At 42.9% G+C, this 17,630-nt stretch overlaps 1 protein-coding gene across 1 annotated transcript in view; it reads right to left on the bottom strand.

Moving 5' to 3' along the window:
* Window positions 1–17,630, bottom strand: part of SYCP1 (synaptonemal complex protein 1) — a 152,745-nt gene that overhangs the window by 61,786 nt on the left and 73,329 nt on the right. The window contains exons 15-16 of the mRNA XM_072137680.1: window positions 11,873–11,940; window positions 3,900–3,961 (exon numbers count right to left, since the gene is read on the bottom strand). Of these exons, the coding sequence (XP_071993781.1) occupies window positions 3,900–3,961; window positions 11,873–11,940 (130 nt within the window). The remainder of the gene's footprint in view (window positions 1–3,899; window positions 3,962–11,872; window positions 11,941–17,630) is intronic.

Here is a 17,630-nt window from a genome sequence, read left to right as displayed (position 1 = left end):
GACCGCATCGCGGGACATCGGTGGCGCCTGAGGAGGTTAACTAGCCCACCCCAGCCCGGGCCTCAGTAATTTTTAACAGCCGGATAATCTCTTTAATTTATGATCTCATATGTGATTCACGCTTTCAAAACAAACAGAACGATGTCCATATTGTGTTGCTCACCTATTTCTTTCCAGAGTTATGTAATTTCTGCTCTAAGCTACTAAGAAATCTTAATCTGACTGCAGCAGTAAAGTGGGCAGAGACTGACCTCTATCTATCCTAAAGCTGAGTCAGTTACCCTCGCGACTCATGATGCTTTTTGTTCTCTCATGAAGTAATGTAGTGCCTACAAGTAAAGTTACTGAGCACTGCGTAATGTGTACATACCGGAGCTATATAGTAACTAGGCTGACAGCTTTTATTGCATGAAGGAGCATGGATAATGTTCTAAGTAGTAGAAACTAGCAATGACATAGTTACTTGAAGTGTATAGTATGTGTTGTGTGAGCACTAAGGATTAACAGCTTCCATGGTGCCAGTGTCTGGAAAACAGAAGCTGAGGGATTTCTGCAGAGGAGTGTATGACAGCATGAGGTGCAGAGATACATAGAAAATTCTGAAGAATTAGACTGTGATGGAGGGGCTGATACTAAAGAGGGGAGATATCTAACCTCCCTATTCTTTGAAGGAGACTTCAACAGATTTGCACAGATGCAGGCTCTCCTACTAAATACAGACAAACAGCATCATATGACCTTTCCCTCCTTCCATAGTGAGCAGGGAGCAGCAGCCCCTCTCCTCCAGGAGTTAGAATCTATAAAGAAGTTGCGGTCTCACAGACAGCACATCAAAGGGAGACCCAGAGATAAAGGCTAAACTTAGGATGATAGCAAATAAACTGCTGGACATAGGTAATGAAATTGCAAAGTTGTCCTGCATCACCAGAGCTACTTTTCTGGGAAAAAAATTATTATTGCACTTTAAGTTTAACAGTTAAGTTAAAAAATACCATTGCCTTTGAGAAGGGTATTGGTGATCAGTGTTGGCACTGACCCATGCCATTGCAGCAGGAATACACCTGTTAGTCACTACCAGACTCAGCTTCAGCCTATGCTTTCACTATGATGTACCTAAATTGCATAGTGTCTTAAAAGGCTAAAGTTGTCCTTAGTTTCCAATATGAACTTAAAAGCCTACCCCAGTATAAGCCGAGGCACCTAATTTTAACACAAAAAATGGGAAAAATGCATTGGTCAAATGTTCCACGCCGTATATAGCTAGCCAGCCGCTTACCCCCTAGTATATAGCTAGCCAGCCCATGCCCCCTAGTTTAAAGCCAGCCCATGCCCCCTAGTATATAGCCATCCAAACCCCTGTTCCCTTTATATAGACTGTCAGCTCATGCCCCCCACTATATAGCCACCTTATCTCCCCCAAAATATAATAAGACCCTAGTATATAGCCAGCCAGCACATACTCCCCAGTATATAACGAGTCAGCCCATGCCCCCTAGTTTCTAGCCAGCCAGCCCATACCCCCAAGTATATAGAAAGCCAGCTCATACCCCTAATACCCCTATAGCCAGCCACTGTCCCCCAGTATAAAGCCAGCCAATGTCCCTTGATATAAAGCCAGCAGCCCCTGCACCCAGTATATAGATAGCCCATGCCCACTTGCAAATAGCATACAGAGCCTTCCCCTGGACAAACATTTTAGTACTCCACCGCTGTCACTGTTGCAGCTGACAGCTGTTATACACTGCCATACATCAGCATGGCAGTGTATTATTTTGAACAACAATCAGATGATCTTCAAGTCCCAGAGTGGGACAGTAAAAAAAAAAAAAAAGGAAAATAAAATATTTACAAACAAATTATAAAAGTCCCCTACATGCCCCATAAATGACCTAACTCCTATATTAAAATAAAAAAGGTAAACTCACTGTTTGTGAGTTTACCAATATTGTATATATATTCGAGTATAAGCCAAGTTTTTCTGCCCAAAAATTGTGCTGCAAAAAAGCTAACTCGGCTTATACTTGAGTCAATTAAAAAAATTAAACATTGTACTTACATTTCCGACGTCCCATTCCTTCTACTTCTTAAACACTGCTACTTCCTTGGATGGTCCGGTGCCTCTTCGGGTCCTTCCGCTCCTCTTCACCTCTTCTTTGGGTAATTTAGCTCCTCTTCCAGTCCCCTCGCGATGCTGGTGGCTCACAAACAATGATGTCGCCGAGTGACTGACGTCATTGTGTAGGCAGGCCGTATGCGAGGACCCGAAGGTATTAAAATAATAACCTAACACATCCTAAGCCGCATTCTGCTGACAGAAGACAACGCTAGTACGGATGTTACACAGCAATACCTAATGTGGGACATATACACAGAGCACATAACTATAAAAATTGTTATCCCTCTAGTAGGGTGATAGTGTGCCTTCTTTTGTATATTATCAATACCTAAAGTAGTAGATACTGGACCAAAACCAACAAAATAAAGCCACCGTAGAGTTACTAATAGATGAATCTTTAATAAAGTATATTAAGATGACAACAGTCCGCAGGACCTAGAAAAAAAATCATTAAAACCATATGGTGGTGGTCATTTTACAATTCAAGCACGGGTAAATAATAAATCAAATATCATACAGACAATATACAAAAAGCCGCATCAGATTATAACAATATATCTTTTCAAACCTTTTTTTACATTTTTTAGAGATCACTAGCATATACATGGTATACATGGGATTATAAGTAATATTGAGCTGCCTGTATGAGAATGTAAAAAAAAAACCTCTTTATTTCCAAATATAGTTAAGAACCCACAATAACAGGTGTTGGCCAGTAGGGAATAAAAAGGAAAATAACTGGAAACAGACAGCTTACTAACATTTCCCTAAAAAATTCTAGATGCTTAGTCCTCACCGCAGTCAGGGGCGGATTAAGACTGCCAGGGGCCCTGGGTTGTATGAATATTATAGCCACTGCAATTCTGGAATCACTTCCTACATATGGTACTAGAATCAGCTTCTTAGTGTATGGAGGATGCATCCCTTCTGTCTGCTTTCAATCTGCAGTTTTAGGTACTTTGGAGGACCTTCAAAGGTCTTGAAGTGGCTCTTGGGTACATGTGTATTGAGAGCAGGAACAGGTCCTTCCCAGTATAAAATTTGGTGGGTGGTTTCGGTGGCCAAGGGACCTCTAGAAGGCTTGGGCCCAGGGCTACTGCCCAAACCACCTATATTATAGTCCACTTTTGACTGCAATAGCCAGACATTGCTCATAAAGTTTAATAGGACACTACACTGCTATTCCAGTGCATTTGATAAGTTTCTGTATCAAATCTATACTAATGATATGCCTAGAGGTTCTCAAGTGTTTGTTCTAGATGTAAAAAAAATCAATAGGACAGAAAGGTATATAACACATGAAACACTCACCTGAACATCCACCCACATGCTTTGTAACAAGCATTTAAGCTAGGGGATATCTGGGGTGCCACCATTTGTAGCCATGGCATTGGTATGGCTGTCCAATGTCACAGCTACAAATGCCAACATTAATGCTCTGATATTCCCTAGCATGTAGGGAAACAACTGGGGACTGGACAGTGAACATGCAACCACACTATAATTAGTGAGGGTCGATCCTCTTATATGAATGTACCTCTGTGTGCTGAAAGTAAGCAGTCTGTACCCAGTTATATTTCCATTTTTTGTGGAACCTATTGTTGACCATGAGGAACCAATGCATTTTTAACTATATTTGGAAATAGAGGTTTTTTTTGTTTACATTCTAATACATGTAGTTCATTGTATCTATTTCCACTTAATACAATTTGAAAGAAGAATTATTAGAAAATTGTAGTTGAATGTTGAAGATGAAGTGTAACAATTTCTGCTCCAAACTTACCAATGCCGATTTGAGCAGCTCTATTTCTTTTGTGTGATTTTCATTTTCATTTTTAAGTTCATCTAAAAAAACAAAAATCAAGATATCAGACTGTTAAATAAATCATGAGGCAAAGTAACAAAAGATTAATGAATTGTAGTAAAAGTGAGAAGGGAAGTGGGGAAATGTTTAAATGCAGAGATCTAAGAACATAGCAGTCCAGCTACAATCCTAGTATAAAAATATTTTTTGGAATCCTGCTATTTAGAACATACAGGTATGATTACACAGCATCACATTGGGGCTAACTAACCATGTTTGCAGCTTTGTCTGGTCAAAACTGCTGATTGTCTGCCTTTAAACATGCATCTCAGAAAGCATTCTGCATGTATTCTCACATTTGGGTTTCTTTTAATGCGCACAGCTGGAAATCTATAATTAACTAAATATAAAGTGCACTTTTCAAATTCTATATCTTATAAATGACAATGTTTAGGGATACTGTTAAACAGAGTACATTGAATATTACTATCTTCTTGAATATAAAGCACAATAATAATACTTTACTTTATTATCCCAAATGGGAACTTAAAGTGTCACATCCGCAGTACATCAATCAACAAGACATCACATATATAAAAAACTCACATAAAAAAACACATATACCATAGAACAGAAAGAAACACCAATACACGTAAATATAAATTTCACTTGAAATTCAATAAATAATCAATTAAATGAATTATAAAAAGTAATAAGTAATAGTACCCTTCTTTCCAATAGTCATACATTCTAAAACTTCCCTATTTTACCCCTAAGTGCGGTATTTGATAGCTCGAGAGCGGCCGGTATAAACGTCCTTTTGAATCTCTCCGACCTGCATCGCAAGAGAATAAAACGGGAACTAAAACCACTAATCTGTGCCTGCAGCACGCCATGCATTGGATGGTCACAGTTATTTATGATTTTTCCCAATTTCCTTATTATCCCACACTGTACAAGTTTCTCCCATCTATCAAATGGCAAACCCACTATCGAGGACGCTTTCTTAATTATTTTATCTATCTTTTGACAGTCCCTACTAGAGATACAGTTGCCCCAAGCCACTAGGGCAAATGCGATTGCGCTCACCATAACCGTATTATAGAAACCAACCATCATAGTCCTTGGGATGTCAAATGCTCTTAGTCTACGTAAAAAGAATAGATTACTATTAGCACGTCTGGAAACCTTTTCTATATGCTCATGCCAGCTTAATTTATTATCAATGATTACGCCCAAGTATTTATAGCTACCAACCTGCTCTACTTCTGTCCCTGCTATAATAAGCGGTTTGGGCGTAGCGCCCTTTTTTCTCGAAAAATCTATAACCAATTCTTTCGTCTTATTTACATTTAGTACAAGACCATTTGAGCTGCACCATTCAGTAAATGTATTCAATGCCACAGTACAATATCTTACACAGGGGTATTACAATCAAAGTTAGGTCACTTTCACACTGTAGTGTTTTGGTCAGTATTTGTAAGCCAAAGACTGGAATATATCCTAAAGAGAAAATTATGATGAAAAGATTTGTAAATATTCAAAGTCAGGATCAATTTCCAAATTTTACACACCAAATGCTGCAAAATACTGACCAAATATTCCCATATGATTTTATAGCGGTTTGCAAGAGTTCTTATTTAGATCTATGACATCTATGACAATACTTTTATGGCTATGCAGAATGAGATGAGCTGTACGAAATGATCCACTCAGAGGCAAAGAGTTTTCTGTATTTTTAAGGACTATGAAAACTGTAGATTCACACTGAAGGCATGAACACATGTGGAATTATATACTTAACAAAAAAGTTTGAAACAACTGTAAATATATCTTAAATTCTAGGTTCTTCAAAGTAGCCACCTTTTGCTTTGATTACAGCTTTGCACACTTTTGGCATTCTCTTGATGAGCTTCAAGAGGTAGTCACCAGAAAAGGTTTTCACATCACCGGTGTGCCCTGCCAGGTTTAATAAGTGGGATTTCTTGCCTTATAAAAAAAAAACAAGTGGCCAAGAAATGAAGGTCAGTCAGTCCAAAACATTGGAAAAACTTTGAAAGTGTCTCCAAGTGCAGTTCCAAAAGCCATCAAGCGCTGCAAAGAAACTGGCTCACATGAGGACCGCACCAGGAAAGGAAGACCAAGAGTCACCTCTGCTACGTAGGATAAGTTCATTGCATGTCAACAGCCTCAGAAATCGCAGCTCAGAATAGAGACCAGGTCAATGCCACACAGAGTTTTGTCAGCAGACACATCTCTACAACAAATGTTAAGAGGAAACTGTGCGCAGCAGCCATCATAGTAAAATAGTTGCTAGGAAAACACTGCTAAGGACAGACAACAAGCAGAAGAGACTTGTTTGGGCTAAAGAACACAAGAAATGGAAATTAGACCAGTGGAAATCTGTATTTTGGTCTGATGAGTCTAAATATAAGATCTTTGGTTCCAACCACTTTGTCTTTGTGCGACGCAGAAAAGGTGAGCGAATGGACTCTACATTCCCAAAATGAAACATGAAGGAGGAGGTGTGATGGTAAGGAGGTGCTTTGCTGGTGACACTGTTGGGGATTTATTCAAAATCTACTGAGCATTGTTACCACAGCATCTTGCAGCGGCATGCTATTTCATCCAGTTTGCGTTTCGTTGGACCATCGTTTATTTTTCAACAGGACAATGACCCCCAACACACCTCCAGGTTGTGTAAGGGCTACTTGACCAAGAAGGAGAGTGATGGGATGCTACACCAGATGACCTCAACGGTCACCACACCTAAACCCAAACGAGATGATTTGGTGTGAGCTGGACCGCAGAATGAAGGCACTCACAGGCTGAGCCCTCTTCATACAAGGTGGAAGTTGCTAAATATTGCAACACATACCCACCGCTAATACCCGCGGTTTGTGCTAGCACTGATCGCAGGTATTACCCCCTCCGATGCCGTCAGTGGCATCTAAAAGACGGCAGTGCGCGGGGACTGCCAACTCGTTTCCGATTGTTGCTCCCTTGAACACCATCAGGGAGTGGCGATCAGTTACCATGACAGCCGCGGGTCTTCGTCAGTCTGGTGTCGGCACATTTGTTACGATGAGCCACTGGCTGATCGTGGATTTTTGAAGTTGGAGAGCGAGAAATGAGCGAAAAAACCCTCCGTCTCTAATCAGTGTTTATGTTACTATTATAATGTCTGGAGCAAGCTGGTTGGATGATGCCCTGAGCTGGACACTCCCCAAGGTTATATAAACCTTGGTTGTGGAAATTTCTGGTCTCTTTCCCCTGTGGTCTCTCTAGGCAGAGACTGCTCAGGCACAGCACTCCTCAGCACATGGCATGCAGCCATGAGGCTCTTGCATTCCTCCAGCACCAGAAATCTGAATCAACCTTGCTGCTGAAGCAGCCAACCATCCTCCAGCCTAAAGCCACTTTACCAGGCTGTGAGCACATCTTCCTGAGGAATCAAAAGAACTGTAAATTATTCTGCACCAACGTGCCTCAGAGTGATCCCTGGATTAGGCAGTTCACCATCACCAGGGATTCCCATCTGTACATCGGGGTTGCCCCAGGGAGAAACCTACTCTGTCAACCTCTCCCTCCATTTTATTGCACACCCCACCTGCTGGAGACCTGTCAGGCTGTGAACGAGGCCTCCACTCCTGATACCAAGCCCTGTGATCATCGGTGGCCACAAGGCCGCATTGCCAGCCACTCCGGTAGTCAAACCCCCGGCTTCCTCCAGCCATCGAAGAAAGGGTCAGGCCCTTGGTGGGAGATGTTGCACATAAAAAGTCTTGTTTAAAGTTTGCCACAAGCCAACTAGGAGCCACACCAAGCATGTGGAAGAAGGTGCTCTGATCTGATGAAACCAAAATCTAACTTTTTGGCCACAATGCCAAACGTTATATTTGGCGTAAATGCAACATAGCTCATCACCTTGAACACACCCTCCCCACTGCCAAACATGGAGGTGGCCGCATCATGGTTTGGGCTTTTCCTCAGAAAGGACAGGGAAGATGGTTAAAATTGATGGTAAGATGGATGGAGCCAAATACAGGACCATTCTGGAAGAAAACCTGATGGAGTCTGCAAAAGACCTGAGATTCATAGTATATAAGGCAGGAAAAAGACGCAAGTCCATCCTAAGAATTAAATAAATGTTTTTTCCCAATAACCCGTGATATTTTTTCTCTCCAGAAAGTCATCCAGGCCCCTCTAGGCGTAGAGGATGCCCCCTTGTCCTGGTCACAGGCCTAGGTATAAAAAGATCTTTGGAGAGATCCTTGTACTGTCCGTTCAGGTATTTGTACATTGTAATAAGATCTCCCCTTAGTTGTCTTTTTTCTAAACTGAATAATCCCACATTTTCTAATCTTTCATTGTATTCTAATCCCCCCAATTTCCCTAATAATCTTGGTTGCTCTCCTCTGCACCCGTTCCAGTTCTACTATCTCCTTTTTATACACTGGTGCCCAAAACTGTACACAATGGGGATCATTTACTAAGGGCCCGATTCGCGACGGGTTAACCGAATTTTTCCGTTTTACACCGATTTTCCCTGTATTGCCCCGGGATTTCGGCGCACGTGATCGGATTGTGGCGCATAGGCGCCCGCATGCACGCAACGGAAATCGGGGGGCGTGGCCGTGAAAAAACCCAACGGATTTGGAAAAACCACCGCATTTTTTAAAAAAAATGCGCTTACCTTCATCCAGGATGGCTCGGTGAACTCCAATGCAGCAGCAACACCTGGTCAACGTCGGAGAAACTGCCTTAGTGAATCCCGGCCGGACCCGAATCCACCGCAGAGAACGCGCCGCTGGATCGCGAATGGACCGGGTAAGTAAAGCTGCCTCAATATTCCATGTGTAGTCTGACCAGTGGTTTGTATAAGGGCAAAACTAAAGGGGCACATTTAATTCCCCAGTCCTGTCACGATCCCCGATCCGGCCAGTCCGACGAAGATGAAGTCCGGTGCGATTCACCAACATCGTGCGCCCGAGATCATGCATCTGTCGCTTCCCCGCTGAGGTCCGCCGGAGTTCACCTTCTTCCCGGTGCTTGTAAGTTTGTGTCTAGTGATACAATTTACGATGTTAAATCCTGCGCGTTTCCCGAATTCGTCAGATCGCCCGACAGCCCGGCCCCCGATTTGTGTCACGTGAAAGCCAGCACCGATGTGCCAAAATCCGATCGCGTGTGGCAAAAACTACTGTTAAATGCTTCGCTAAACAGAAATCGCCGGGAAATCCGAAGAAAATGCAGTCCGCTGACCTTTAGTAAATGAGCCCCTATGTCTTTATCATGAGAATCTATTTTCTTTAGCAGCAGCAGCTTGGCTCTAAAATTAAGTTTACCATCCACCAATACACCCAAGTCCTTTTCAGCTCCAGTTTTACCAAGTAATTGTCTGTTAAGAACATAGTTATATCATGTGTGGATCCACTGGACCACCACGGGAGGTGGCCTGGCCGACACCTGAGACCGAAGTCTAAGTGGCACCTGGTCTTCACCAGAGCCCACCGCAAAGCAGGATGGACTTGCTGCGGCAGGGTACCACCAGGTTGTTCCACAGGTGCGACTAGCCCACGGTGGCAGCCGAGGTCGAGGTACCTTGACGGAAGACAGTCTTATGGTCGGGTCCAGGCACAGGGACAGGGCAGGCGGCAGAGATGCAGGGTCAAGTGCAATCTGGGGTCAGCAACAGGGTTCAGGCAGAAGGGAATGGGAACACAGGACACAGGAACACAACAACGCAGGAACGCAGCAACACGGAGGGACTCTAGTAACACAGGAACACGGTAACACAGGGCTCAAGAGCAGGAACACACTGGGACGCAGGAATACACAGGAACGCAGGAGACACAAGAACGCAGGAGACACAAGAACGCAGGAGGCACAAGAACGCAGGAGACACAAGAACGCAGGAGACACAAGAACGCAGGAGACACAAGAACGCAGGAGACACAAGAACGCAGGATACACTAGAACGCAGGAGACACAGGAATGCAGGAGACACAGGAACGCAGGATAATCGCTAGGAAGCTTTCTCTTTCTCTTTCTCTGTGAGGAACAAAGATCCGGCAGGAAGTGTAGGAAGAGGCAGGCTTAAGTACATTTTCTAAAAATGGCCAGCACCAAATAATGGCGCGCTGGCCCTTTAAATTTACTGAAGGTGGCGCACACGCGCTCTTGGAGGCGGGGACGCGTGCGCTGCCGGAGTTGGCGCTGGTAAGAGACTTGCCGGGGGACCAGGGCAGCGGAGAGGGGCGATGGGTCGCAGCACCTGTGACAGTGCCATTAATGATGACCCTCTGTTTTCTATCACTAAGTCAATTACTTACCCAAATACACAGATTTTCCCTTAGTCCTAGCAGTCTCATTTTATGTGCCAACCTTTTATGCGGCACTGTATCAAATGCCTTTGAAATATCCACATCCACAGCGTCCCCCAGATCCAGTCTGGAACTTACTTCCTCGTAGAAGCCAATCAGATTAGTCTGACATGACCGATCTCTCATAAACCCATGCTGATACTGGGTTATAAGGGTATGTACAGTGAGATACTCCAAGATAGCATCTCTAACAAACCCCTCATATATTTCCCCACCACAGAAGTTAGACTCATAGGTCTGTAGTTTTCAGGATCGCTTTTTGATCCTTTTTTGTATATTGGTACCACATTTGCTATGCGCCAGTCCTGTGGAACATAACCAGTCCTCAGGAAATCTTCAAATTTTAATAATAATGGTCTGTCTATCACCGTACATAGTTCATGTAGAACCTGGGGGTGTATGCCATCTGGCCCTGGTGATTTATCTATCTTTGCGGTTGTGAGGCGGCGCCGTACCACCTCCTGTGTTAAACTGTTTACATTCCAAAGAGAATTTACATCATTCCTCATTGTGTCTTCCAGCAGGGGATTTTCCTGGGTAAAGACAGTCCAGAAGGCGACATTCAGTAGATTGGCCTTTTCCTCATCTCTTCCACAATGACCCCCATGTTACTCCTCAGAGGGCCCACTCTCTCAGTTTGTAGTTTCTTATCTTATTTATATACTTAAAAAATAATTTGGGATTATTTTTGGTCTCCTGGCAATATTTCTCTGTCTCTATTTTTGCGGCCTTTATCTGCTTTTTACAGGATTATTTGGGACAGAGACACACACACACAGACCAGACTATGGGAGAAATCCAATATCAGCCCCCGAGACCCGACTTTGGCCGACATCGCACCTCCACAACCCCAGATCATGGCTGACAGCACCGTCCCCCCACCCTAGACTATAGATGACTGTACCTAACCCAAAAGACACTACTATTTACAAAAAAAAAAAGATATTTGTATGTGGGGGACGGGGAAATAAATCAATTTTTGTAAATGTTTATAATAAATTTTACTTATTTTTATTTTATTTAATATTTTCACAGGCGAAACAGCTATTAGGAAGCACATTATATATGTGTTCCCTGCTTTTCTTTTATATGGATCACATGTGAACAGTTATCTTATGGGCTGTTATGCCCATTGGATCACTGTTATCAGTGATCTGCAAAATGGACATGCAGAGAGGATGCACATCGCAACTTCCCTGCATGCCTCTCAACCCTCAGTATGTGGGATGTATATGGAGGGCTGTTGTGACAGGGAACTGATAATATCGGCCCCTGTCACAGTACAGGATTGTGCCGATGTCTCTGTGTGCATGTGTGCACAGTATCAGGCGCACAGGCATGGCTCCTCCCAGTCATGTGCTGCTGCGGTCACATTACCTTACATCAGGCCGCAAGGCTGCAGCCGTAAACAGACAACCTGGGTCCCTACAGCAGTAGAAAAACCCAATGTGTATTTATACTGCTCAGTTCTAAATATTGCTAGAAATCTACAAAAGACTTTGCTTCACTTCACTATTCACAAATTCAAAGACAGTTTCCCATTGATCTATTTTATTTTATTCTTACCAATGTGACTAGATTTTTTCATTTCTTCCAGTTTCAAAACTTCCAATTCAGCATCTCTTTCTTCTACTCTGAAAAAGAATGAATGTCATTTAAAGGAGTATAAGGTACAAAGACAAGATTCTTAAAAATACACATTCAATAACAAAATAACACATCTAATTCACTGTTATTACCGAAACAGAAATACAGCATTTCACAGATATGATTCCAACCTGTCTCTATCAGTCCTGTTGTTTACAATTTTAGTTCCCTGGATACAACTGTAAAGCTTCTGACTATGGTCGGATTCTTCTCCTGAATGGGAGAATGGGACTATAACGCTAGAGTGCCAAACTACGCCAATTTGGCTGTGATCATTGCTCCCTGTGGTATTGAAAAACCAGGATCCATCGCCATAATAGCCTCTGGTCTTTATAAGAGCAATCTTCATTGCCGACCGACTGCGGGTGTTTAACCTGTAAAATGGCTACTGCAGCATTTAACTTGCTTGACAGGGGTCTCTCCCCCACAATGCCTCCCACGCCGTCAGAAAAAGAGCGACACACAGACACAGAGAGAGACACACACAGAGAACGCCGGGAGCTACAGCTAGTGCTAATGTGTAAATAGTATCCCCACAATTGCATTGCTCCAAAGAATAAAGGGGAACTGTCATTAATAATAAAAATAAATAATAATAATCTTTATTTATATAGCACCATCATATTACGTAACGCTTTACAAATCATAGGGGACAAATACAAATATAATAAAACATGACAGAGCACAAACATTTGTATGGAACAAGAGGAGTGAGGTCCCTGCTCGCAAGAGCTTACAGTTTATGAGGAGGAGTGGGGCGGCACAAGAGGTAAAAGAATATATAATGGTCAAGCCATTCTTCTTAAGGGAATAGAACAAAATATAATAAATGGGATTGCTGTTGCTTGACCCAGTCATCAGCCGTCATCTTGTATACAAGGTCCAGGGTGAATGGGACTGCAGAGAAATCTGGTGCCTGTTGGTTGCTGGATAACAGATGGGAGGAGGACACAGGACGGGTTAGTAAAAGAGTTAAGACTTCATGCAGTTAATGAGTGTTATAGGCTTGCCTAAAGAAATGGGTTTTAAGAGCACGTTTGAAACTTTGGAGGTTAGGTATTAGTCTGATAGTCCGGGGCAGAGCATTCCATAGAATTGGTGCAGCTCTAGAAAAGTCTTGGAGACGCGAGTGGGAGGTCCGCACTAGGGTAGAGGTTAATCTAAGATCACTGGCGGATCTAAGAGCACGAGTTGGGCGATAGACTGAGATAAGAGAGGAGAGGTAGGGGGGTGCAGCATTATACAGAGCTTTGTGGATGAGGGTTATTATTTTAAACTGTATTCGAAAGGAGACTGGCAGCCAGTGCAGTGACTGGCATGAACTGGAGGCATCCGTGTAGCGTTTAGTCTGAAAGACGAGCCTGGCTGCTGCATTAAGAATCGATTGGAGAGGAGAGAGTTTGGTGAGTGGAAGACCGGTTAGTAGAGAGTTACAATAGTCTAGACGAGAGTGAATCAGAGCAACAGTTAGCATTTTACAGGTTTCAAATGTGAGAAACGGTCGGATTCTAGAGATGTTTCTGAGATGCAACCGGCAAAATCGAGCAAGAGATTGAATGTGTGGCTCAAAGGAGAGGTCGGAGTCCAGCACAACCCCAAGACAGCAGGCCTGCTGCCTTGGGGTTATGGTGACCCCACAGACTGATATGGAGAGGTTTGGATAGGCTCTGTTAGTGGATGGTGGAAAGACAAGAAGTTCAGTCTTAGAAAGATTAAGTTTCAGGAAGAGAGAAGACATGATGTTAGAGACAGCAGAGAGACATTCACTAGTGTTCTGGATTAAGGCAGGGCTGATGTTACGTGCTGAGGTATACAGCTGGGTGTCATCAGCATAGAGATGATATTTAAAACCAAATCTGCTGATGGTTTGTCCAATGGGGGCAGTATAGAGGGAGAAGAGAAGAGGACCTAGGACTGAGCCCTGAGGAACCCCGACAGAGAGAGGAACAGAAGAAGAGAGAGATCCAGAAAAGGAGACACTGAAGGTGCGGTCAGAGAGATAGGAGGAAAACCAAGAGAGTGCGGTGTCCTTCAGGCCAATGGAGTGAAGCATCCTAAGGAGGAGCTGGTGGTCCACAGTATCGAATGCTGCCGATAGATCCAGGAGAATGAGGAGAGAATAGTCACCTTTGGATTTTGCAGTGAGGAGATCATTGGAGACTTTAGTAAGAGCAGTTTCAGTGGAATACATAGAGCGGAAACCAGATTGTAGGGGGTCAAGGAGTGAGTTAGCTGAGAGAAAACGGGAAAGTCGAGAATAGACCAGGCGTTCCAGGAGTTTGGAGATGAAAGGAAGGTTAGAGGCTGGTCTGTAGTTAGTAGCATTGGATGGGTCCAGAGAAGGCTCCTTTAGTAATGGGGTAACAACGACATGCTTTAAAGATGAGGGAAAGACACCAGAAGAGAGGGAGAGGTTGAAGATTTTAGTGAGGTGAGAAGTGACTGCTGGGAAGAGACTGCACGAGATGTGAGGGGATGGGGTCACTGATGCAGGTAGTGGGGTGAGCAGAGGAAAGGAGCCTGGACACTTCTTCCTCTGTGACTGGCTCAAAGGAAGAGAGTGAACAAGATAAGGTACTGGAGGGAAGGGGATTTCTAGCGCACAGTGAAAGAAAAAAAAAAGCCCACAAGAAAATGGTGCAAAATGGTTTTTTTCAACAAGTTCACTTCATATGGAAAATTAAATACCAGAAATAGGAAGTAAAACAGTTTTCCAGAAAAAACAAGCCCTCATAAGCCCTGTACACAGAAAAATAAAAAGAGTTATGGAAGTTTAAAACCTTGCCGACCGAGGATGAACTATATTGTCCTCGTGCGGCAAGGGGTGTATGGAGAGAGCTCACGAGCTCAGCTCTCTCCATACACAGCAGGTAACGGCTGTATAAAACAGCCAACACCCGCCCGTCAGTGCCGCGGTTGGTGCTGGCAACAATTGCGTCAGTTAACCTGTTAAGTGCCACGGTCGAACCCGACCGCGGGACCTAACTTACTGTTACATGCCGGCCGCCATCTTGGATGGCTGATTGCCCCCCCCCCCCGGAAAGTCATCAGGTATCATTGCGTCCCAAAATGTCTGATCTATCAAAATAAATTAGCGATTTTTCTCAGTGTTTAACCCCGTAACAGAAATTGGCATACAAAGTCGAAAATGCCACTTTTTTGCCATTTTGAAAAATATCAAAAATTCTATAAAAAGTGATCAAAAGCCCATATAGTCCTCAAAAAGAAAGCATTAAAAACATAATCAAAAGTTGCAAAAAATGACACCACCCACAGCTCCGTGCACTGAAATACGAAAAAGTTATTAGTGCCAGAAAATGGCAAAATGATTTTTTTTTTTGTACAGAAGGTTTTAATTTTTTTTAAATGTATGAAAACATTATAAAACCTGTACAAATTTGGTATCCTCGTGATCGTACCAAACCAAAGAATAAAAATAGACATGTGATTTGGGGCATTCAGTGAAAGCTGTAAAATCCAAGACCACAAGAAAACGGCGCAAATGCAAAGTCAGACAGAAAACTGGTGCAGCCAGTTTAACAGATCTGGGCCACTGTCTGAAGGCACATAACAGTGGAGGATTTATCATTATCTGCACCATATCTTTAAGGTAAAAGACAGAAATGTGGATATTTTTGCTAATTAAATAAACAAGAAAAAAATGAAATTTCACAGGGTCATAAGTATTCAGACCCTTTGCTCAGTATTGAGTAGAAGCAACTTTTGAAGCTATGAGTCTTTTTGAGAATAATGCAACAAGTTTTTCACACCTGGATTTGGGGATCCTCTGCCATTCTTCCTTGCAGATCCTCTCCAGTTCCCTCAGATTAGATGATGAATGTTGGTGGACAGCCATGTTCAAGTCTCTTCAGAGATGCTCAATTGGGTTTAGCTTAGGTCTCTGGGTGGGCCACTCAAAAATCGCCACGGAGTTGTTCTGAAGCCACTGCTTTGTTATTTTAGCTGTGTGCTTAGGATCGTTGGTTTGTTGGAAGGTGAACCTTTGGCCCAGTTTGAGGTCCAGAGCAATGTACTTGGCCGAATTCATCTTTCCTTCAACTGAAACTAGTCGTCCTGTCCCTGCTGCTGGAAAACACCCTCAGTAGCATGATGCTGCCACCACATTTTGCAGTTGGGATTGTATTTGGCAGGTGATGAGCCGTGCCTGGTTTTCTCCACACATACCACTTAGAATTAACACAAAAAAGTTAAATCTTCGTCTCATCAGATCAGACAATCTTATTTCTCATAGTCTGGGAGTCCTTCATGTGTTTATTTGCAAACTGTATGCAGCTTTCATATGTCTTGCTCTGAGGCGAAGCTTCCGTTGACGCACTCTGCCATAAAGCCAAGACTGATGGAGGGCTGTAGTGATAGTTAACTTTGTGGAACTTTCTCCGATCTTCCTGGAGCTCAGCCACAGTGATCTTGGTGTTATTTTTTGTTTGCTATGAAATGCACTGTGAGGTGTAACAGGCACAGTAAAGGTGTTATTGGAAACAATATGAGCTTGCAGCGTGTCCTGTGTGCCAGACTACACCGGCATGTCGAATGGAGAGGTAGAGCGGAAAAGAACAGGATACTGGGCCGTGCTTCTCAGTAAAATAACTTATTTATTTCAGTGGATCATAAAACAAAGTCCTATGTTTTATGATCCACTGAAATAAATAAGTTATTTTACAGAGAAGCACGGTCCAGTATCCTGGTTTTTTCCTCTCTACCTCTCCTAATGAAGTCTAATCAGTTTAATTAAACACTCCAGTGAAGGAGTAGAACCATTTCAAGGAGGATCAGAAGGAAATGAAAACATGTGAGTTAAATATGAGTATCACAGCAAAGGGTTTGAATACTTATGACCATGCGTTATTTAAGCTTTTATTGTTTAAAAAATAAGCAAAGATGGGGTGAGAGTGTATATGAATGAGCAAAAAAATTACTTTTTTGATCTTACCAATTGGCTGCAAGGAAACAAACAGTGAAAAATTTAAAAGGGGTCTGAATACTTTCCATACCCACTGTATATTTAGAGTCCTACCACAAGGTGGCACTGACCACAATTTAATAGAGGATCTGTAACTGGCCCACTAGGAAGGGTCTTTTCCATCTTTAGAGCACAAACCGGAGCCGTCTTATCTTTTTTTTACTTTGACACATATTTAGATAAAGATGTCAAGGTTGTAACATATGTGAGCTTCCCAGAGGAAAAGTGGGTAAGTCTCACTAACGGAAATTTTAAGATTGATATAGAAATAGGTGGGTGATATGAAAGAGGTGACAAGTGTTTATAGGTATGAATCAATCTGTCCAAATGGAAGTGACTTATTAGAAAATAGTTATTCCTGGAGAATAAATTGCGGGTGGACAAGTAGCCCCCAACTCCCGAGTAAAGAATTCTCCAGGAATCAACCAGTTGGTGAGAAAGTGAAGGGTCTGCCGCATGGTGTGGATTTGGGAATGTGTCACGTCATAGGTGGCCTTGGAAGTGTCAAGTTCAGGTGCCAATACCAATAGGAGACCCTCTTTAAAAGTCGGGATTGTTTCTAAACAGGACACTAGGGTATCAGACTGGCCGGTGTTGGGCATGTAAAAGTTGGCAAAAGTAACAGCCTGGGAATAACATTTGTCCAAAGAATAAATACCCCTCCGACGCCCCTCTGCTAAAGAGTTAGTCAGGGTT

The sequence above is a fragment of the Engystomops pustulosus genome, chromosome 2 (genome assembly GCF_040894005.1).
Source record: "Engystomops pustulosus chromosome 2, aEngPut4.maternal, whole genome shotgun sequence".
NCBI classification, from domain to species: Eukaryota; Metazoa; Chordata; class Amphibia; order Anura; family Leptodactylidae; genus Engystomops; species Engystomops pustulosus.
Note: the sequence above shows the minus strand (reverse complement) of the source record. Positions and strands in the feature narration are given on the sequence as shown.